The 20,879-nt window shown below is 49.8% G+C and overlaps 6 protein-coding genes and 1 non-coding gene across 7 annotated transcripts; 6 read left to right on the top strand and 1 right to left on the bottom strand.

The window, feature by feature from the left end:
- Positions 1-886: 886 nt before the first annotated feature.
- On the top strand, positions 887-2,722 carry B0J16DRAFT_360114 (uncharacterized protein). Its single transcript, XM_046129678.1, has 3 exons — positions 887-1,118; positions 1,222-1,965; positions 2,026-2,722. The coding sequence occupies exons 1-3, from the start codon at positions 1,071-1,073 to the stop codon at positions 2,329-2,331; spliced, it is 1,098 nt and encodes a 365-aa protein (XP_045989710.1). The 5' UTR covers positions 887-1,070; the 3' UTR covers positions 2,332-2,722.
- Positions 2,723-2,730: 8 nt separating this feature from the next.
- B0J16DRAFT_329746 (uncharacterized protein) lies at positions 2,731-3,887 on the top strand. Its single transcript, XM_046126358.1, has 3 exons — positions 2,731-2,954; positions 3,011-3,653; positions 3,719-3,887. The coding sequence occupies exons 1-3, from the start codon at positions 2,904-2,906 to the stop codon at positions 3,799-3,801; spliced, it is 777 nt and encodes a 258-aa protein (XP_045989709.1). The 5' UTR covers positions 2,731-2,903; the 3' UTR covers positions 3,802-3,887.
- Positions 3,888-5,697: 1,810 nt separating this feature from the next.
- On the top strand, positions 5,698-7,463 carry B0J16DRAFT_33584 (carbamoyl-phosphate synthase, arginine-specific, small chain, mitochondrial precursor). Its single transcript, XM_046127126.1, has 3 exons — positions 5,698-5,806; positions 5,893-6,181; positions 6,233-7,463. The coding sequence occupies exons 2-3, from the start codon at positions 5,993-5,995 to the stop codon at positions 7,412-7,414; spliced, it is 1,371 nt and encodes a 456-aa protein (XP_045989708.1). The 5' UTR covers positions 5,698-5,806; positions 5,893-5,992; the 3' UTR covers positions 7,415-7,463.
- Positions 7,464-10,940: 3,477 nt separating this feature from the next.
- Positions 10,941-12,389, bottom strand: B0J16DRAFT_33542 (class I glutamine amidotransferase-like protein). The gene is made up of 3 exons (XM_046127076.1): positions 12,101-12,389; positions 11,443-11,947; positions 10,941-11,369 (listed from the first exon to the last, which is right to left on the bottom strand). Exons 1-3 carry the CDS (start codon positions 12,243-12,245, stop codon positions 11,135-11,137), a joined length of 885 nt encoding a protein of 294 aa, XP_045989707.1. The 5' UTR covers positions 12,246-12,389; the 3' UTR covers positions 10,941-11,134.
- Positions 12,390-13,000: 611 nt separating this feature from the next.
- On the top strand, positions 13,001-16,545 carry B0J16DRAFT_33492 (Hamartin protein-domain-containing protein). Its single transcript, XM_046127011.1, has 3 exons — positions 13,001-13,185; positions 13,379-13,916; positions 13,965-16,545. Exons 1-3 carry the CDS (start codon positions 13,172-13,174, stop codon positions 16,419-16,421), a joined length of 3,009 nt encoding a protein of 1,002 aa, XP_045989706.1. The 5' UTR covers positions 13,001-13,171; the 3' UTR covers positions 16,422-16,545.
- Positions 16,546-16,876: 331 nt separating this feature from the next.
- On the top strand, positions 16,877-16,971 carry B0J16DRAFT_t42. Its single transcript has one exon. It is a non-coding gene; the product is annotated as a tRNA-Ile (tRNA).
- A 2,069-nt stretch (positions 16,972-19,040) lies between these two features.
- Positions 19,041-20,429, top strand: B0J16DRAFT_33473 (P-loop containing nucleoside triphosphate hydrolase protein). The gene is made up of 2 exons (XM_046126982.1): positions 19,041-19,559; positions 19,615-20,429. Exons 1-2 carry the CDS (start codon positions 19,367-19,369, stop codon positions 20,346-20,348), a joined length of 927 nt encoding a protein of 308 aa, XP_045989705.1. The 5' UTR covers positions 19,041-19,366; the 3' UTR covers positions 20,349-20,429.
- Positions 20,430-20,879: the final 450 nt, after the last annotated feature.

Genomic DNA, 20,879 nt, shown 5'->3' with positions numbered 1-20,879 from the left:
CATGCGATTTCAACGATTTCTCTTACGGTAGATTCTCGCTACAACGATGAAAAGAAAGAAAGAGGTTTTTCCACCTTACCTGAGCTTTTTTGGGGGGGACATAGCAAGAGCGAATCGAACTCTGATGAATCTCGGGATGGTGTTTACTTGTTAACCTTTACTTTTCACATCAAAACACTAATATCTCCATCATCGGGACACAAAAACACTCTCGGGCCCTCTGTTGTCTTGTATTTGTATCACCTTTTCTCTATCACACTACTGCTGGGATGTACACTAGTTTGCACCAGAGGCGGGTGGAAAGGGAGAAAAGTTTAGCGCTATCATGAATGGGCATTCGATGAAGTTATGATTTGACTTGCGTGACTGGTGATCAACATGAGTTCTGATCTTTATGTGGTCATGGATGCCAATGCACGTTTGATATTAACCCGATAGAGTTGCGGGGGCTAGCAGCGGGCATGGTTCACAGGTAGGTTCAGCTTTAGCTATGAGCAATTAGCTCAAAGTTTGTGAAAAGTCCCGATGCCGTTCGCATCAGCACCTCATATACATCATGATAGTGCTCTTTGCTAAGATGGCTTCAAAGGTAAGGGAAAGACTAAAAGTAAACACAGAATTGAATGTTATCGCTCACGTGGTGGATAGTGGACATATGTTGGGTCTAGAACGTGGTAGTGATGGTTATTATTGATACGGTATCCGTAGAGTGTAGCAGATGGTTAGAAGTGCCCCGCCAACGTAGCCCCTAAGAGAGACAAGCCCACAAAATTGATGGCATGCTTGAACACGGGAGGAACTGGGCCATGCTCCAATGAAGTGAGAGCTCTAGGCACTGAGCGCTGAGTGGTGTAAATGCATGGAAGGCATGGGCATGGGCATGGGCGTAGGCTGGCTGGGAGGCGGCCACTAGTGTGCACTGAGACGTCTCCCTTCCAACTCCATGTACGATTGGATTTATTTACAAGTTTCAACTGGGCATCAACCCATCATAGCGATTGCCTATACCTACGCGTAAAAATACACCTCCACCTAGGCTCAACAGTTTATACAAGCACTCAACCTTCGCGATGGCGTCCAAGGGCATGTGGGAGGTCGATCCTGAGACGCGGTCCAAGGTTAGTTCTTGATTTGTCCCCTTTCCAGCGGCTGAACCTCCCCTTCGACCATCTCGTCGCTCTGCGATGCGCTTGCATATGCTGACACCGAAACTGTGAATAGCTCGCGACTCTCCAAAAGGAATCCAAGAATAACATCTGCTGCGACTGCAATGCGCCATCCCCGCAATGGGCATCTCCCAAGTTTGGTATCTTTATCTGCCTCTCGTGTGCTGGTGTGCACAGAGGCCTTGGTGTCCACATTTCCTTCGTCCGAAGTATCTCTATGGACGCTTTCAAATCGAGCGAAATTGAACGAATGCGACTCGGTGGCAATGAGGGATGGAGGACCTTTTTCGAAGAGCATGAACAGACCAAGATGATGGGCATCACATGGGAAGACTCAACTATCGCGGAGCGCTACAGTGGTGAAGTTGGCGAGGAGTGGAAGGAGAGATTGAGCTGCAAGGTCGAGGGCCGGGAGTACGTTCCTGGTGCGAAGAAGCCTGCCGCTGCGCCCGTGAAGCCCGCCTCGCGAACTGGAACTCCCATGAGTGGCAGCACAAACCGGAACGAGAGCCCCTCGGCAGCATCAGGAGGCAAGGTTAAGGTGGACGACCAATATTTCTCAAGGCTTGGAGCCGACAACGCGTCACGGCCCGATCATCTGCCACCTAGCCAAGGAGGAAAATATGCTGGTTTTGGAAGCACGCCTGCACCTAGTCAGTCGGATAATGACCTCGGCTTTGGAGATTTCCAAAAAGATGCCGTGGCGACTTTGACTAAAGGCTTCGGATGGTTTACGTCAACTGTTTCAAAGACTGCCAAGACAGTCAACGATGGCTACATTCAGCCCACTGCTAAGCAGGTATGTCCAATATTTGCAGTCAATACTTGGTTTCTTGGGCTTCTTCTAACATGCCATTAGCTCGCCGAGGGTGACTTTGCTAAGCAAGCCCAATTAACAGCCTCTGCCTTCGCTAAGCAGGCTCAAGCAGCAGGCAAGAATGCCCAGGATGGCTTTACCAGATTTGTAGAGGGACCCGATAACCAAAAGAGCCGAGATGCTCCCTTGGATGAGAGCAAGAAGAGCTTCTGGGATGAATTCTCAAACTTGGCTGACCAGAGACAACCTGCCAATAACTCTATCGGAACGAGTGCTATGGGTATGGGTAAGAAGAACACAACGGCTCCTCCAACAAAGAAGCAGGATGATGCATGGGATGACTGGTGAGCGGAGACATGATGTAAGTTGGGAGATAGGTTGATATGTTGTTGATGTACAGGAGTTGGAGCATTGGAGTATAGGCGTGCTTATCAGTGGAGCTACTCTTTCTACAAGACTCGACTTTTATGGGATTGCCTCAATTGTTACCATGTATAAGCTATGCCTCCCTGCCTGTCCATGGTTGATGTCGGCCGAACTGGTTATTTGTGGCTGAACTCGGCATTTGTGTCTAAGTTGCCGGCGATTCGATATTGATAGAGGGCCAACCGTTCCATGTTGCCGTAAATATCTCTTCGCGATGGTAACCCATTGAATAGACGAATGACGGTGATACAAGTTATCTAAACCTGGGTATATAGCAAGATATTTCAGGAAAAATACACAACATTATATTATGGATAAATCCCGACATCGCTGGTTCGGCCGGCGATTCTGTCACGTGGGCCGTCGGCCGAGGTTGAGCTGAGACCGGCCCTAGCCGGTACCGCGCCGAGCTTTGCCATGACGACTTGGCCGGCCCTTGTGAATATCTCGCCGCTCGACAACTTGGATCTCGCATTGAACAACAACAATACAACATGTCAGCCCTACGGATTCTTGTCCCCGTGAAGCGGGTTATTGACTATGCTGTAAGGGAGTTAGAATTGCAAACAGAGAAGACACAGAACGCTGACAGCCTTTGCAGGTCAAGCCCCGAGTTAATAAGTCCCAGACGGGCGTCGAGAAAGCCGGCGTCAAGCACTCCATGAACCCATTCGACGAGCTTTCGGTCGAAGAATCAGTGCGCATCCGAGAGAAGAAGCGTGCACCCGGCGGTGTCGAGGATATCTGTGTCATCTCAGCTGGCCCACCCAAGGCGCAAGATGTGCTGCGAACAGCCATGGCCATGGGCGCAGACCGAGGAATCCATGTTGAACTGAAGGAGGGCGAGGAGATCGAGCCTTTGACGGTAGCCAAGATGCTCCAGAAGGCCGTGGAACAGCAGAAGAGCAACTTGGTTGTTCTGGGCAAGCAGAGCATCGACGACGATGCCAACCAGACAGGCCAGATGCTGGCGGGTCTTTTGGGATGGCCGCAGGCTACACAGGCAAGCAAGGTCGAGTTCGGCGCCAACGACGAGGTTACTGTTACAAAGGAAGTGGACGGTGGTGTCGAAACTGTGCGCGCCAAGCTGCCCATGGTCATCACCACAGATCTCCGACTTAACGAGCCTCGATACGCAAGTCTGCCCAACATCATGAAGGCCAAGAAGAAGAAGTTGGAGAAGACAAGGCTCGAGGACTTTGGTCTGGATGGAGTGAATCGTCTCAAGACGATCAAGGTTATTGGTAAGTTCTCCTTTCCAACTATTCCTTGTCCCTGCAGTTTCTGGCTGGTGCTGACTTGTATTCAGAGCCTCCTGCTCGACAGGGCGGTGGCAAGGTGGAGGACGTTGGTGGCCTGGTTAGCAAGCTTAAGGAGCTTGGTGCTTTGTAAACGAATAGAAAGACTAGTAAATACTCGAAGCCTGTTACATTGCGTAGGTAGCGATGTTTCAATAAATATTGTAAAGTTCATGGAAAACTACTGTATATCAATTGATCTTGTGTGTTTACGTACTCGCCTCAGATGCGTATTCCTTCTATCTGGTTTCTACAGGTGATGGAATGACCTAGGCTGTCTATCCAAAACTTAACCTACTTATTACTTATATTGGTTCAGGATGCCAGCAACAGTATCTCAAAGTAGTGCATGGTTTAGACGAGATGCCAAGACCGCCTTTATACCTGGAAATTCCATGCCTATGAAAGCTGTCTAGAAAATACTCGAGCTGCCATCACTTATGCTTGTTACGAAATCCTACCAGAATCTTGATATTAAACAGATATAGATAATGTATATGAAGATAAAAATGCAAAAATCGTAACCTCGCTCTGCTGGAGGAGGTTTCGATCTTGAGACTTTTACGATTGAGACTTATCATTTCCCATTGATCCAAGTTCTTAACTTGAAGGCGCAGGGGTGCCATAGATTAATAGATGGTCGTTTTGATGTTATAAAGGTGGTTCTCCTGTAGATAAACGGATCTCGCTAGATTGTGAATAGACTACCCTTATTCATACACTCTAGATATGAATATCAACAGTGAGTATTATTAGACTTAGATACCTACTGGGTATCTGTGGGGTTTTGTTACCAATAGCACGGTAACAGAGAGCAAGATGTTGAGGCTTAAAACTTGCCGAGACGGTCTTATCCTTATCGCACACAAGAACCAAGAACCAAGAACCAAGACCCAGGACGTGCAAGGTTCCATGTTTCGACAGATTCCGACTGCCGAATGCCGTGTTCCTGGCAGGACTGGACAGGGCTCCACGGGCTCTTATCAGAACGGATCGACAGTGCTACGCTACAAATGCTTCTAGCCTGGTTTATAGGCTTTGACCGCCAGCAGAGCAAGAATTCCCCAACCACGGCGAATCAAAGGTCATCTCAACATTTCCGGAGGCGTCTGGGGGCAGTGGATCAAATCTCTGACTCCATTTTGACATGATAAAGGGCAGGCCAGTGCTTGACTCAGTCCAGTTAAGCATGCTGCTTGACCTGGAGTCGCATGAGCACAGAGCATTGGTCAACATGTCAATCGTATAAAGGTGCGGGCAAGGCAATTCAGACAAGATATAGAAGTTCAATTGACGTGCAACATGAAAAGAGGTTATGGTGTTCGCGATAGAGAGAGTCAGTGTGTGACGTGTTGGTGTTGGTCACAGCAGGCCATCAAATTTCTTCTCCAAAAACGATATCGGAGGGCTGAGTTTGACAGAGATCTTGACCTAAGGGTTCAGTTCCTGGGCAGCGGGGCATTTATGGCCTTCTAGCGCCCTGTAGCGCTGCCATTAGGCGGAGCGCTCAAGCCGCCAACGCTGTTTTCTCAGCGGAAGAGCGGCATCGGACATCCGCCAGAGGGAAAATTGTAGTGAGAAACCCACTCTGCACGAAAAAACTTGCCAATGACCAAGGCCGTGTTGTCAGTCGCGGCGGCAGGTGCGGAGCGGGATCGCACCCACCATCTTCTCTTACACTTTTCTCCCCAACTTTCCGCTTCTTGACTCTTCTCTCTCTTTTCTTCTTCTTCTACAACAGAAAGATATCCTCGCGATAATCATAAAGCTGCCACTTTAAAAGTCTGACTCAACGCTCCTGCAACCCGGTTGCATCTCCTCATATACCCCCCGACTTGAGCTCGTCTCCCAATCCGCCCATATGAACGGGCGCCTTTCTATCTTCACCTCGCAGGTAAGTTCACTTTTTTTGTGAGATACCCAATCTGTGTATCAACCCCGCCATCATGTATCAAATTTCAATCTGTGGCTCTACAACAAGTTGTGGGAGCTACAGTTGCATATCGCTGGGATCAATTCCCCCTTCAATAACATCAAGATACTCTCAATAATCCAATTGACACAATACTAATTCGTCTTGCTGCAGGATTATCTCTCTGGTTCGTAACCCTTAGCTACTTTTGGTTCACCGCTTGGAACCTGGCTCGACCGACATAAGACATGAAAACTAACCTATTTGCTATAGACCACCTCTGGAAGTCCCAGTCTTGCTAAAGAACTATCTCTCAACAATCGACTACATCCTTTCTAAAACCAACTTAAAACAACAACTACCAAATATCAAAATGTTCTCCCGATTGGCTTCCTTTGCCAAACCCGCGGCCAAGTCCGCGTCGGCTTCTGGCCGAACCATGCTTCAGGTCCGATACCTGTCTGAGAAGGCTGTTGCTGGCAGCAAGGGCAGGAACATGCCTTTCTCCGCCGTTCGAGCTACTGCTCCTGCTGCTTCTCTCCCCGCCACTCTTACCATTCGAGTATGTTACGCCGGAGTTTCCTCCATCTGATCCAAACTGACCATTCAATAGGATGGTCCCGTTTTCCAGGGTAAGGCTTTCGGCGCCAACGCCAACGTTTCTGGTGAAGCCGTCTTCACCACCTCCCTCGTTGGATACCCCGAGTCCATGACCGATCCCTCCTACCGAGGCCAGATTCTCGTCTTCACCCAGCCCCTGATTGGAAACTACGGTGTTCCCTCTGCCGCCCGTGACGAGTTCAACCTCCTCAAGTACTTCGAGTCCCCTCACGTTCAGTGCGCCGGTATCGTTGTCTCAGATGTTGCTGTCAACTACAGCCACTGGACTGCTGTTGAGAGTCTGGGCGAGTGGTGCGCCCGAGAGGGTGTTCCCGCTATCTCTGGTGTCGACACTCGTGCCATTGTTACTCATCTCCGAGAGCAGGGCTCTTCCCTGGCTAGAATCTCCATTGGTGAAGAGTACGATGCCGATGAGGATGAGGGCTTCGTCGACCCTGGTCAAATCAACCTTGTGAAGCGTGTTACCACAAAGGCTCCCTTCGTTGTTGAGTCTCCCGGTGCCTCTCTCCACGTTGCCCTCATCGACTGTGGTGTTAAGGAGAACATCCTTCGCAGCCTGGTCAGCCGAGGTGCTTCCGTTACCGTCTTCCCTTACGACTACCCTATCCACAAGGTTTCGCAGCACTTTGACGGTGTCTTCATCTCCAACGGTCCCGGTGACCCTACCCATTGCCAGGCTACTGTTCACAACCTTGCCCGTCTTATGGAGACCTCTAACATTCCCATCATGGGTATCTGTCTGGGTCACCAGCTCCTAGCTCTTGCTGTTGGCGCACGCACCATCAAGCTCAAGTACGGTAACCGAGCCCACAACATCCCCGCTCTCGACTTGACCACCGGTCTCTGCCACATCACCAGCCAGAACCACGGTTACGCCATCGATGCCAGCACTCTCCCCAGCGACTTCAAGGAGTACTTCGTCAACCTGAACGACGGATCCAACGAGGGTATGCTTCACAAGACCCGGCCCATCTTCTCTACCCAGTTCCACCCCGAGGCCAAGGGTGGTCCCATGGACAGCTCCTACTTGTTTGATAAGTACCTCCAGAGCGTCCAGCTCGCCAAGAGCAACCAGGTCGTTTTCAAGGACAACCGACCTACCCCTCTGATGCTCGACATCATGAGCCGAGAGCGTGTTGGTGTTGAGCCCACTCCTCTTGCCGCTACTGCTTAAATGAAGAGTTTGAGATGATTTTGGCGTCTGGGTTTGGTAGTTGGGTAACATCTGTTGTTTTCTCGGGTGCAAGGGAAACGGTTGCTTTTTTCAAAATGTTATCTGTAATGTAACATCAAGCATATAAGAATTATTATGATACCACTTATGCGGTTCTTCGTCTTGTGAATGATATGTATTGTGCCTAAAGAACTCTGCTGAATATGAATGTGTCTTGTGTCAGCATTGTCCGATATTGTTATTCGTGGTCGGTTTCCAGAGGCAAGGCGCAGATGTAAGAGATCATTTAAGCAATTAATATTAGAAATAGTTGTTTTTATCGATATCATGATACGTGTTTATTTCCTTGAGTTTTTGCCCTTTTTATTCCCTTGGACGCCGTCATCGAATGTATTAAGGCCCAGCTCACTTCTCTCAGTTCCTATGTACACATGCCAGGGTTTTCTGGTCGTTCCGTTTGTAATGTCTGACATTCGTTGTATGCTGTCTTCAATCTCTCATGCGAGTATCTCCATCATCGGATACGGAGCCACGACGGGGGCGGCGATCGTCCCTCGGAGGAGGAAGATAACGATCACTGCGTGGTCGACCGCCACCTCCACCGCCGCCACGTCGACGTCTTCCTCCACGGCGCTCGCGACCCATACCTCCTCGCTCACGATGAGGAGGACGAATGCCTTCAAACACTTCCTTGCCTCTATCAACGAACGATGTGCCATTTTCGAATGAGTACCGGTTGATCTCGCGCCCAAAATCCCGATCACGTTTGTTTGTGTAGTATGAGCGCATGTTGTCGATGCGACGGCGGGCGAGATCTTCAGACACGGGTTGATAATAGATGGCAGGATGAGCATTAGTCCTCTTGGATGCGCCACCTGGGTTAAGGGGCGGGGGCCGAGGGCCGGGGCCAGTACCTGGGCGGACAGGACGAGGACCTGTGGGAATGGCAGGATCGCGCAGTGCCCTGGGGCCAACGGGAATAGAGTCAGTGGCCGTTGCGGGCCCAGTATGTGATCTTGCGCCTGGTTGAGGACCTGTACCAGATGTCGCTTCTTCGAGACGAGCCTCAATCACGCCATCAGGCCCATCATCATAGATAACTTCCCATCTCGCGCCGGAACGTCCACGTGAGCCACCACTGGCTTGTTCGGTATCAATCCAGTCGCGAACCTTTTCAGTGGGAACAAAGTCAACCCATAGGGGCTTGCGGTTGCTCTCATTAGGCCAAACAGTGTCGTGCAGTGCTGTGCGAACGCGTGAGGCAGCAGCGGTGGTTTTGAAAATAGCAAAACCATGGGTGCGGATTTGGTCGAGGAAAAATTCCACGACGATACCGTCGTCGAAAGAATCGCGAGGGTGTGTCGCGAGCTCAATAAGATACGACTTGACATCCTGGGGCCTAAGAGGACGCATAAAGTTCTTGATGTAAAGCGCAGAAGTGGCTGGGTGCAGCGCAGGCGCAACGTCCCGCTCGTAATCCATGTCCTGCTGTTTGTCGCTGTTCTCTTTGGACTGTTCCTCGACAATGGCTTTAAGTTCTGGCGCAACAAGGTCTTGCGAAGTTTCGTGTTTAAGATTTTCTGTTTGAGGTTCGCTGTCGATGTTCATCGGCGCAGACTCGTTTGCAGTTTCAGGCAGCAGATCCTCCTGGCGCGAGCCTAAATTGTCATCTTGATCGGGAATTTCTTCTGTGCGGGCGCGCTTTCGTGCAATTGATTCTTCAGTGGGAGGTGGTGTGAGAGAGCGGCGTTTCCGTTTTTGCTGCTCGGCAGCAGGTGTTGGTTCGAGAGAATGTGAGGGCGTAGAGTCGACAGTGGTGGCCACTGTTCCCGCTCTCGATTTCCCCTCCACTGTTGGCTCCCGCGATTGGGGATCGACTTGGTTGCCAGTGCGTGGCACATCCACTGCCATATCTGCCTCCTGAGGTGCCTCTTTTGATGTTCCGTTCTTGGTGACCTCCTGCTCTTTATCTTTATCTTGATCTCCACCCTCAACCCCTTTACTTGGCTCCTCGTCGGCAATTGGTGTAGCAGTCTCATCCGTCTCTTTCTTATTCTCTTCTGTCACTGCCATATCTTCGTCTGGCTTCTCGTCTACAGCTTCGGGTTCGTTGGTCGCGTCTTGGGGCTCTGGTATCGCGACAGTTGGTTCTTCGGCTGACGGCTCATCGCCTCCAGATTCATTAGTCGCGGGCGCATCTTCGGGCGCATCTTCAACTTCCTTCTGGGACCCCCTTTCCGCTGTCTCTTGGTCGGCTTCTTCTAGTCGCGCGACAAGGTCGGCCTTGAGACCGTGTTGCGGAAGATCGCGGTTCTTGAGCTCGGCTTTGAGGTCAACGACCTTGAGCTTGGCCCAGTCGGTCATGATGGAAGCGATTGGACGGCCAAAGGATCTAACAGTGTTCGTAAAATATTCTCGTAGTTTCTTCGTATGTAGCTAAGTGATCGAGGACGGATAGTAGTACAAAGAGAAGAAGATGAAGAAAATTCAAGTCGTAGAGCTTGAAACAACTTTCATCCCGTCGCAAATCTAAGTACCAGCCAGGCGTGTCGCCCAATTAGATGCTGCAGTACAGAAGCATTATGTCAGCATACTTGATCCACTCATCTGCCTAGGCACAAGCCACATCAGGAAACGCCACAAGTTTGGTCGTTCAGTCAAGCTTGATGATGTGAAGCGCAGAGACAAACCCATGAGGGCATAGCTTGGCGATTGAAAGTTTAACGTGGTCTGTAGTTACATTTTCTAGTGCCATAAACCTTGGTATGACTGAGCTAAGGGCATCCCGATGGTCACATGCGGTGCTCATGATATGCAGCATGCAGCTACTTGGTAGAACATTAGCAGCAGATCAAGCCCTCAAATATCCAATAATTTGATGTTGACGGGATGTAAAAGTCATTAACTGGGTATTTGTTTGCAGTTTCTAGAGAACTGTAAGTTCTTCCCGAAAATCAATGGTGCGTTTACGATGACCACCAGGTCATCATGAGTTCCCATTGTCCTCATGTCTTGGCTTAGATCCAGCCCATGAGAAAACGTCCATTCTCGTCCATCCACTCTTCAGTTGTACTGCACTCATTTATCTTTGCCATCTTCTTTAGATTTACAAAATATGCATTCCAACACGAGTCGAGAAGTAAAGAGTGTGCTGCTATTGTTGTCCATCTTCACTAGACTCATAGTTACCTAGGTACCTACCTGTATGAGGTGATGTTGGCCCGCCTTGACCCCTGTTCCCCCTGGTTCATGGACATAGCCGGCATCATCACACGACCAGACCACATCCCGCATTGCGAATTGGGAGCTGGAGCTCCCCGAGCTTGTGTGGGTCCCGCGTCATCGCCTTTCGGTTTCAGCGCCCTGGCTGTTTGTTCTTTTGTGCCATACAGCATTAGTGCCACTTCGTGACCTCTTTCTCCGCACTTTCAACGACGACACATAAACCTTAGGTAGCACCTAAAGTTGTACAGTGCCGTACTGTACAATGGCACAAGCGGAAACATCTTGATCATCAACTTCGGGCAGCTGTGACTTTCTTTGGAAAGGCGACCAAACAATTGAATTAAATAGAGAGCTCCTAGTCTTTTTGATATTTTCTTAGGGTTCCTCCCGCTCAGCTTTCAAATACATAAATACATAAAAATTGGTCTCAATCAGGCCTATGCCTGAGCCCATCGTAAACTCTTAATTCGTACACGGCACTCACTGCCAGGGATCTTAGACGTCGAGACCATCGACGACAACGCCCTTGTTCCAGTTCCACTGAAGGCGTCTGGCCACTTCCAACGAGGTAGCATCATCAATCAAAGCGCTGACAAGATACAGCGCGGCATCAATGCCAGAGCTGGCGCCTCCGGATGTCACAACACGGAGACCACCAAGTCGCATGGCGGCACGACGAACAATCGACTCACGGCGCGTGTTGGAGTCCTTGAACGACATGCTTCCCTTTCTGTGTGTCATCATAAGTCAGTTGACTGTTTCAAACTCAATGCATGATAAAGTGGGGTATAACTATAACGTACCGGGCTGCCGAAGGGCGACGTCCCTGACCAGCATCGGACTTGCGGCGGATGTATGGGCTCTCGTCCTCGCCGAGATCGAATCGTAGGTTGTTGACAACGTAGCGAGCGTCCTCTACCACATCGGTACGCTCCTGAAGGTTCACGGTAGCAGCATCGCTGCAGATGTTCTCAAAGGTAGTAAGGTAATCGGGGTGGGTGGTGGCAGACAAGCCGGAGAGGATGCCCTGCTTGCCAAGGAAGAGGGCACCGGTGCAGACGGAGAGGATTGTACGCTCGCGGGCAGGATCACGCTTCTGAAGCTCTGAGAAGTCGGTAATGAGGGGAAGGGGTTGAAGCTCCTTGGCGACAACTTCCTTGGAGTTACCACCGACGACGACGAGGATGTCAAAGTCCTCAAGGCGCTCGTGTGCCTCCTTGTAGGTGATCTGGGCGCCAACGACGATACCCTGGTCGGAGAGGACCTTGGGTTCGGGGCCAACGATGGTGACCTCAAAGGCCTTGTTGTCTATCGGAAGAGGTAAAGTGATCAGCGGGAGGGGTAAAGCCAAATGGGATTGTACTGTATCGAACTGCATCGCACCGTACCGACAACACCAGATCGAGGGGTACTGTGTTGCAATGTACTGTACTGTACGGGTAGGTAGATAGGATTGCTTACTGTCAGGGTTCTTGAAATCGTGACAAGCAGTAGTAAAGACCTCGAGCGCGCCGGCAAAGTCCAGAAGATCGAACTTTTCGTGGATAGCGAAGAGAACGTCAACGGGCTCCTGGTCAGCGATGGCCGAGGTCTTCTGTGCACTCATCTTGGCGGTATTGTTGGAGGTTTAGAAGAAGGTCTGAATTGAAGAAGAATTGTGACGGATTGAAAAGTCAATGAGTATGAGTAAGTAGGCAAGCACGAATGGAGATGCTGGCTACTATGGAAGAAAGTTGTTGTTGTTGGTGGAGAGTCAAATTGGTTGGTTTGTAAGTGATCTGGATAATGATGAGAAAGGAAGGAAAAGAGAAGAAGACGAGCAAGAGGAGATGGAGGTTTTAAAGCACGGCAAGGAATGTTCCTGTGGTTGCTTTGCCCTGAAGCTTTCCCCTCATCAATTGAATTGAACTGCAACCACCTCACTCAATCCAGACTGGTGACTGGTGACTGACGCCTGGCCAAAGGTGGCTCGATATCTGGTGTGATCTGCTATTCTCACAAAGTCATGTACGGTCTCGTCTGCAGTTGCGCTAGCTGAGGAAAGTGCGGGGTTGTTAGCTCGATGAATGGGTCCTTGGCTTAAGTCTAAGGTACCCCCGGAGAAGGCTGTCCCCACCTGCGACGAAAAGGTATAAGGAACAATGCTGGGTCATGACTGGGTTCGGCGGGTGGACGATCAGCTTTCTGCCGGCCCCACTGCACTTGTATCAACTGAAGTGCCTAGACTGCCCCTCCATGGCACGACTTCCATCCGCTGTTTTCAGTGAACAGCCCCTACGGCACCTGCTCCAGCGGGTACGCTCCACTCAACGCCACAAACTCGCACCACCTTTTCAATCAGCTGCAAGGTTAACCGCGCCGCGCCGCGCCGTAAAATCATGCTGTCTACGCCCGACACCGAATAGCTTCACCTAGATTAAATCCCCGTCCGCTTCAAGAACACAATTCAAGATCCACATTCAAACAGGCCTCATCACCTCGGTCTGCTCACCTTGAGTCTCACGAGTCCCGGATGAGGCCGTTACGCCAGTCATGGCTTCATCGGCGTACGTCATATTGTTCCCTGCAGAAAACTCCATCCCAAGCAGTCGTCCAGTCCATCGACTCAGCGAGTCCCCCTCACCCCGCGACTCGTGCCTTGTGATCTTCCATTCCATCTCCTCCTTTGGCTTCTGCACACTCACCTCCCTTGAGAAACACTTGTTCGTTGCTCGCTGACACTCATCTCCACTTGTCCAGGTCGCTAAAGGACCTTTCAAAGGCGATCGTTGCCTACCTCTCGCAGCCAACCCCTTCTCTTCCCGACGACTTAGTACAGACCATCGACTCCTACCTCCGCCGACACCAGAAGCAAGATGACGCTGCAGCCGATCGTCTGCAGGAGGAACTGTTCTCCATCTTTGACAAGCACGTCAAGGATAAGCCTACCGCTTTTGCACCCTTCTTGATCCTCCTTCGGCAGTTCCTGCCCGTACTTCGGACTCCCGAGCGCATCTTTGCATGGTGGGATTCTTGTTCCGCACTTTTATCCAAGTCTTCTCCTGAAAAGGGCGTCGTGGAAGAATCACTAGCCAACATCATGGAAATCATCGCCGTTGCGGAAGAGGATCATGATGTATCTGAGGCTGACCTTGCTTCCAACCCGCTTATCGATCGGTTGTTCACAGGATGGATGGAGAAACTATACCCCTCGGTATCTGAGGCTCTAACACATCTGGAACCAAACGAAAGAATAACACGGGAAGCCCTCGTGCAGTTTGGAAAGAAGCACCCCAAGGTTAGTCATACCCAATTCCATACTCGTGGCCTAACTGACTTGAGCAAGGAACTATTCACAGCCCTGGGCCGTTACTTTGTCAAGAAACAATATCGCAAAGCTGTATTGCGGTTTTTGGGCGACTACCTTCAGAGCCAACCCCCTCATCTCCATCAAATCCTACAAACACCACTATTTGCTGATATAATGAAATGTCTGCAACAGGACAGCTCGACAACTATTGTGTCAGCTGCACTAACAGTCCTTACTATGCTTCTGCCTCAAATGCCAAGTTCGCTCGTTCCACATCTGCCTACGCTATTCAACATTTATGCCAGGTTGCTATTTTGGTCACGAGAGCAAGCTGGAATAATTGAATCTCAACCAGAGGATGCAGATTCGACTACCTGGGAGAAATGTGGTTACGAAGCTGAGGTCGACGATCACCCGATCTATCATCTTCTCAGCTACTATACTATCCTCTATGGTCTATATCCTATCAATTTCATGGACTATATCCGCAAGCCCCAGAGATATTTACGCCACGCCAACGTGGCCAATGCTAACGATATGGAAGTACAGCCGACGGAGATTCGGGATCAGTCGGAAAGGTTCCGTCGGTGTCATTTGCTACACCCAAACTTTTTCACTCTCACAATCGATTCAGAAAAGACAGATTTTGGTCGTTGGATAAAGAGCGAGGCATCAGAGGTTGTTGCCGAGTGCATGGCGTTATGCATTCTGTCAGAATCAGATCAATCTGTAGGCCATAATTTGTCGACTCCAGAAGCTTGTCCATCGAATGAGGGCCATACCAGAGAAGTCCAGGATCCATCAAACCCTAAGACAGCAACTGAGGCTACTGGTGGTTATCGTTTGCCCACATCTGCAAGTATGGAGTCCATCGCGAGTAGTCGTCGGCCTTCTGCTCTAATTCGACGGGGATCTCAGTCCAGCCTCCCCTCTACTCGAGACTCCATAGATGCCAGGATAAGAGAACCAAGTGTCGATAGTCCAACCTTGGGACCTCATCTTATCCAGTCATTATCTCATACACAGCTGCAAGATATGATCCAGTCGAATAAAGCTATCAAATCCGGCCTACATCAGTCTTTGGCCAACGACAGCGTCCCATCGCTTTCACTCAGTAACCAAGACTCCATTGCAGACCGACTCGGCCCATCGCTGTCGGGCGCACTCCCAAATATCAGCACTCCCCTCTCTTTGACCGAAACGAATACGCAAGTATCTCATCTACAGCGTCAGATTCTGTTGCTTCAGAACGATCTCAACTTTGAAAGATATCTGAAGCAGCAGCATATGGCGCATATTGGTGACTTGCGAAGGCGGCACATGGAAGAGGCGGTAACTGAGGCGGAAACTCAGAACCTCTTGATCACGAATCGCAATCTGAAGCATCGATTCGAAGAAGCCAAGAAGGCCGAAATGCAGGTCCGGAGGGACTCGGAGAAGAGTCGTGCCCTGGCGAAGAAGTGGGAGGCCGATCTTTCCACTAAGCTTAAGAAGCTGCGTGACGAGTCGAAGAAACTCAAGTCGGACTATGAAACTCTTCAAAAAGAGCTGGAAAATTCGACGGCAGAACGTGACAAGTTGCGCGTGCTGCTGTGTGAGGCTGAGGTTAAGGAAGTGAATTGGAAGCAGAACATGCAGTCGATCGAGCTTCATAGCGCTGAGATTGACCGGTTAAAGAGCGAAGTGGCCAGGCTTACAATAGTAGAGCGCGATTACCAGGCCAAGGAACTAGAGCAACAGCGAGCAACCGCTGCCGCTGCAGGAGCTGAGGGTAAGGTTGAGGAATTGAATCTGCAACTCGCTAGTCGCGAAGGCGAAATAGAGCGGACCCGGAAGTTGTTTCAGGGTCAAATCGCAGCACTCCAAACAAAGCTATCTGAAGCCCTAGAGGACTCTAGAGCTCGACCAACTCGAGGCGGAAAGGAGGCGATCGAGTCAATGCTCGCAGCAAGCCGAGAAAAACAGGCCGAGCTACAGAAACAGTGCGATCTTCTGACTCGCAAGTACACGGCGCTGCAATCATCTCTTCTGGATATGAAGACAGAGGTAAAGCCCAGTCACCTTAGGATCGAGACATCAAACGTGTCGGAGGCTGAGCAGGGGTCTTTTTCTGTGTCGACAAGCCCAGTGATGATGAAGACGAGACCGCCCCGCGTTCTATCGAGTCCTGATGCTGGAGAAGGCACTGCCTTCAATGTGACGCCGCCTCTGGGCCACAGGCCCGAAGGTGCGATATCACCAAAATCAGGAGGTTGGGCACATCCTCCCGGGTCGCCGGATACTTCATCTCTGTCAATGAGTCCAGATACTCTACGGTTTGGACGCGGAGAAGCAGGACGGTTACTTGCGAGAAGTCACTCGGACCTGTTTGCTAGTGCAACGCAGAACCGACTCCGAAAGGACTCCAAGGACAAGGGAAAAGATGAAGCGAGTGCGAAGAAGGATAAGAAACCGTCAGCGTTGAGAGGCATTCGAGGATTTATGTATGAATGAGAGAATATGATATAGCAACTGATAGACTAAAGCCAGCTTGGATAAGGCGTATTTAGGTGGTTTATTTCGATATACATATATTGAGGCTCAGAGCCTGGTACTTCTTTGCAACATTTCTTCCATCTGGAGACGTCTCGTACCGTGCAAAAGCTTGGTAATCTCTATGCATCCTCCATGAGTGAAATGTGATGTGCGGTATATGGTTTCTTTAGAATGAAAACGTGTTACTCTTTGCTGCAAAACGAGCTCTAGTCTGAAACCCATCTACCCTGTACAGGGTCACTTGTCAGTATCGACTTGTTAAGTCGAAGATTATGGCTACAGTCGGGCAAGTACTCGATGATATTCGTAAACACATGGAAGTTAGTAGGTAAGCAAGTGATCCGACAATGTCAAGCTGATTCTTTCTGCGGACATGGAGGTCAAAATCATACCTCGTTCTCAACAATTGGACGGCTTCCGTAGCTCAGTTGGTTAGAGCGTCGTACTAATACTTCATTCCGAGTATCCGGTAATGCGAAGGTCTCAGGTTCAAGCCCTGGCGGGAGCAATCCCAACGCCTTCCAATTGTTACTTTTTGTGCCTTTTTGCGGATATCTGGTCCTGATATCGATGTTCTTCATGTGCCCGCCCGTTGCTGGGATGGCACGGTCGAGGATCGTTGTATGAAGTCTAGAAAAGCTCGGGACCTTATGTAAACAGGGCTGAAGTGGGATGTAAATGCGGGGTGAGGAATACGTAGCGACAAGGGAGGAAGGATTTCAAAATGATTGACAGGGAAGGACCTTATTCTCCTTTTGTACCTAGATATTTTAACGCATAGACTTCATCTCCGAGGAATGCATTTCGGCGAGACTAGACTGGACTCACTCAAAATGAATCGGTTCGTTTGGCGGAGACTGTCTCTCCTAAATAAGATCGCGATCTGTGGACAGCTGAGCTCTTCAATGCTTGCTGTGTTTCTGACTGTGTCTTGTTGTACGTCATCTGGACTCGACGTGACCATGTCTTGAGACATGTTTCTCGTCTGATGATTCAGATTTTGAGACGCCTGAGAGACGCTGAAGATTACTGTGTTGTGGTAAAGATTGTGTACCTGTTTTTTGTAGGCTCTTTAAATTTCCACCATACCGATCGAATTTGTGCTATTGTATATATTGCGATACGCTCGCATCCCCTGTAAGAGACGGACAGGGGCAAGATTGAGTGCTTGCGGGGGAAGTATCACTGGGTGTGTAGATCATGGCGACACATGATAGCGGTGAATCCGCATATCCGTAATAAACCTCGAAAAGGTCAATTATCAGTCTGATATAGGTACATGGACAAGCATCATGCACAATCTTCAAAGAAGGTCTGAAAGAACAGTTCTCGGACTGGTCTTGGGCTGACCGTGACATTGCCATGTACAGTATGACCATGGCATGCATCTGCTGCTGCAAGGCCGATCTTGGTTGCCCAGCCGCATGGATAATATAATTTGATGGAGGCACTATCACCCAATCTGAGTGAATTGCAGTATGTATGTATGCAATCAGACCCCGCGTGCTAATGTTAATTGGGTGTTAGTCGCGGCGCTGGTTGGCCTGTTGGTTTGTTGAATGAACCGCTCTCGCACAGTTGCATAAGATGGGATACGATAAGGAAAGGATAACTGCAGACAGAGGCTGTGCTGCAAGAGAGAAGTCTAGATTGGAAAGATCGGAGCGGTGTAGACCATTGCGAGAAGGAGTATCAAACGGAGCTGGAACTTTTGTAGACAAGATCGTTTTGGTCTTGTTGGTAATACATGAAGGTCTGGTGATGAGAGACATTCGAGTCACTGTCTACGCGGCCATTGTTCATCATAGAGTTGTGCAAGCGATAAGACTGTTTTGCAGTATTTACTGTTAAGAATCACACACTGATTGTGGTTGGAATTGATAGCAATAATATCCATCAATTCTAGCCGTTACTCAACGGACAGGAACCAAAACCAAAAAAGCCGTTGTATGAAATGACGTAGAGTGTTTGTGCCACGTGAAGGGTTACGGCCGCTAGCGTATGTCGTCAGCGGACCTGAGGCTCCTGGATAGCCCGTCGGGTGCTTTGTTTCAGTGGGGTCGTCCAGCGGGTTCCAGTGGATTGGGCCTTGTAGAGGCGCCTGAAGCGACCGGGGGTTTCATTGATATCATTCCCGTCAGTTTGGATCACATCACATCGACAAAGATATTAGATTCAACTGACCGTTTGGAAGAGGCTGTCTTGCTTATTTTATTTCCCTGTACTTTTAATGTCATTGTTTGTTTATGATCAGAGAATAGGTAGCCGAGAACTGCATTTATCGTTTGCTGCCTAAACTTGAGTCATTCTCTGTAATCGCTGTTGTTGTTGACTTTCCCCTTCCCTTCTCATCACCGCATTCAGCCGCTCAACCTCGGGTTTAGTTCCATAGGTGCTGCTGTACTCTGGTCATGCTGTGTCCCTCAACTTCTAAGTCTAGACGCAGACGCAGACCAATTCTACTACTCTACTTCAACAACCTACTCAACCTCTCAAAATATTCCTCTTCGAGATTCTGAAATAAACAACAATAGTGACCGCCTGAACCTTGCGCCTCCAGAATCTTTGTTCGCACACACCCACGAAATTAAGCATCCTTCAGAATAAGTTTATCTACACACCACCACCAAGTCAGGTCGAGCGAGCCAAGCAAGTCAAGTCAAACCCGGCTACCCTCTATTTCTTTTACGCCCATCTTTTTTCTCTGTCTTTAAAACCATCGCGTCCCGCTTCACCTCTTTTTCTCCTTCCCCTTCTTTTCCTTTTCCTTTTTTGCTTCTTTCCTCCTTTTTCGTGCGCCTCGGGTCTCCTTGCCCCCCTTTCTCTTCGTCCTTTTTTCCAACGGGAGGATTCAACTCCCTCCTCCCCCACTTGGCTCAAACGACGCGGCCACCACCTAAATCATGTCGTCGCTCGAAGCCAAGATCGTCGTACTCGGCGCCCAAGGCGTTGGGAAGACGTCTCTGGTTATGAGATATTGTAAAGGCGCTTTCAACCCTGCTCAGATCACCTCCACCGTTGGCGCCAGTTTTCTCACAAAGCGCGTTGTTGACTCCGACTCCGATACCCTTGTTCGCCTTCAAATATGGGATACAGGTTGGTCTTGATAAGGAATCAAACAAGTTGTTACCATTCTAACACCATCTTCCAGCTGGACAAGAACGTTTTCGATCCATCTCCCGACTATATTATCGCGGCGCGAACGCCTGCATCCTCTGCTACAGCATCACCGACGCACAATCTTTTGCCGATATGGGTGTTTGGCTCATGGAACTTCGACGAAACCTTCCCCATGATGTTGTCCTTCATGTAGTTGGCACAAAAGCCGATATCGTCGCCCGCGATCCCTCAGCCCGTCAAGTCCCGTTCGAACGCTGTATCGCCTACGTCGCTGAGAACCTCGCCCCAGGCGTTGGCAGCACGCCGCCCCCGACAGCAACCCCTTACCCTATCTCTACGCCCATGTCAGGAGCGCATGCAATGTCACCGCCTTCCATGGAGCTCCACAGTCCCAGCTCGAAGCGTAGTTCTGGTTTCTGGGCACAAGAGGTTGGATGGGATGCCTGCCACGAAATCAGTGCTGAGACGGGCGAGGGCGTTGAAGAAGTGTTTCGGGTCGTCACGCGTAAACTCGTCGAACAGAATCGTAAGATGCAGCAAGCCCTTCTAATGGCCACGGCCATTCCTGGCACACCAGGCTACGAAGCTGGCATGGATGGCGGTTACTTCGCGGGCGCTGATGCCCGAGGTAGTTTCCGTGTGGGTCGTGACCGGCGCAGCTGGTTATTCTCACCGGGTTTCTCTCCTGCCATCACGGTTGAGCAGGCAGGAACACAGGAGCAGACAAATCCAGAGGCCCGCAAGGAGACAAAGAGGTGTTGTTGATCTCTTTCGACGACACAATCAGATTAGACGAAGAAGACACGAGCGAAGCGAAATGAAGCGAAACGATCTAGACGTTGTATGGACATACGAAGTCATGTCATGACAGCAACAACACATCAGCAACGAGTCTCCACGGCGACGATGGGAGATAAGCTTTAGGAATGTTCTTCGACGACTCAGCGCATTTGTTTGATACCCGGTCACTGCTTACCTTTTTTTTCGCATTGGTCTTTTTTGTGTTTCATGTTTTGACGGTTGGGTTCTCACATATTTGGGGTGTTTACAGGTCTTTGGCAATGCATTCACGGTTTTCCTTTTTCTCATGTTGTTCAACTCATGATGCCAGGCAGGTCCTCTTTCTGTTATAACTGTGTTTTCTTTGTTTGGAGTTGGAGGATATGGGTAGATACATTTCCTTTGTCATAGAATATACCATGCATTGTTGCTCATGATAACTGCAGATCCAGCATCACCAGGGTCAGATCGTCTTGAAAGAAGATGAACATGAAAACATCGGGATTGGACTTCACA

This window comes from Fusarium flagelliforme (genome assembly GCF_020744385.1).
Source record: "Fusarium flagelliforme strain FIESC 12 MPI-CAGE-AA-0113 chromosome Unknown B0J16scaffold_1, whole genome shotgun sequence".
In the NCBI taxonomy this organism is placed as follows: Eukaryota; Fungi; Ascomycota; class Sordariomycetes; order Hypocreales; family Nectriaceae; genus Fusarium; species Fusarium flagelliforme.
This window is presented reverse-complemented; position numbering and strand designations above follow the sequence as displayed.

What these genes read in the sequence shown, in the direction of transcription:
- B0J16DRAFT_33542 (XM_046127076.1), bottom strand. Translation starts at nt 12,245, where the DNA reads ATGAGTGCACAGAAGACCTCGGCCATCGCTGACCAGGAGCCCGTTGAC. An exon ending in CGATTTCAAGAACCCTGACA is followed by an intron (nt 11,948 to 12,100) that starts GTAAGCAATCCT and finishes CTCTTCCGATAG; the next exon opens with ACAACAAGGCCTTTGAGGTC. An exon ending in CGTCGCCCTTCGGCAGCCCG is followed by an intron (nt 11,370 to 11,442) that starts GTACGTTATAGT and finishes GATGACACACAG; the next exon opens with AAAGGGAAGCATGTCGTTCA.
- B0J16DRAFT_360114 (XM_046129678.1), top strand. Translation starts at nt 1,071, where the DNA reads ATGGCGTCCAAGGGCATGTGGGAGGTCGATCCTGAGACGCGGTCCAAG. An exon ending in ATCCTGAGACGCGGTCCAAG is followed by an intron (nt 1,119 to 1,221) that starts GTTAGTTCTTGA and finishes AACTGTGAATAG; the next exon opens with CTCGCGACTCTCCAAAAGGA. An exon ending in TTCAGCCCACTGCTAAGCAG is followed by an intron (nt 1,966 to 2,025) that starts GTATGTCCAATA and finishes ACATGCCATTAG; the next exon opens with CTCGCCGAGGGTGACTTTGC.
- B0J16DRAFT_329746 (XM_046126358.1), top strand. Translation starts at nt 2,904, where the DNA reads ATGTCAGCCCTACGGATTCTTGTCCCCGTGAAGCGGGTTATTGACTAT. An exon ending in AGCGGGTTATTGACTATGCT is followed by an intron (nt 2,955 to 3,010) that starts GTAAGGGAGTTA and finishes CAGCCTTTGCAG; the next exon opens with GTCAAGCCCCGAGTTAATAA. An exon ending in CAAGACGATCAAGGTTATTG is followed by an intron (nt 3,654 to 3,718) that starts GTAAGTTCTCCT and finishes ACTTGTATTCAG; the next exon opens with AGCCTCCTGCTCGACAGGGC.
- B0J16DRAFT_33473 (XM_046126982.1), top strand. Translation starts at nt 19,367, where the DNA reads ATGTCGTCGCTCGAAGCCAAGATCGTCGTACTCGGCGCCCAAGGCGTT. An exon ending in CCTTCAAATATGGGATACAG is followed by an intron (nt 19,560 to 19,614) that starts GTTGGTCTTGAT and finishes ACCATCTTCCAG; the next exon opens with CTGGACAAGAACGTTTTCGA.
- B0J16DRAFT_33584 (XM_046127126.1), top strand. Translation starts at nt 5,993, where the DNA reads ATGTTCTCCCGATTGGCTTCCTTTGCCAAACCCGCGGCCAAGTCCGCG. An exon ending in CCGCCACTCTTACCATTCGA is followed by an intron (nt 6,182 to 6,232) that starts GTATGTTACGCC and finishes ACCATTCAATAG; the next exon opens with GATGGTCCCGTTTTCCAGGG.
- B0J16DRAFT_33492 (XM_046127011.1), top strand. An exon ending in TTGGAAAGAAGCACCCCAAG is followed by an intron (nt 13,917 to 13,964) that starts GTTAGTCATACC and finishes GACTTGAGCAAG; the next exon opens with GAACTATTCACAGCCCTGGG.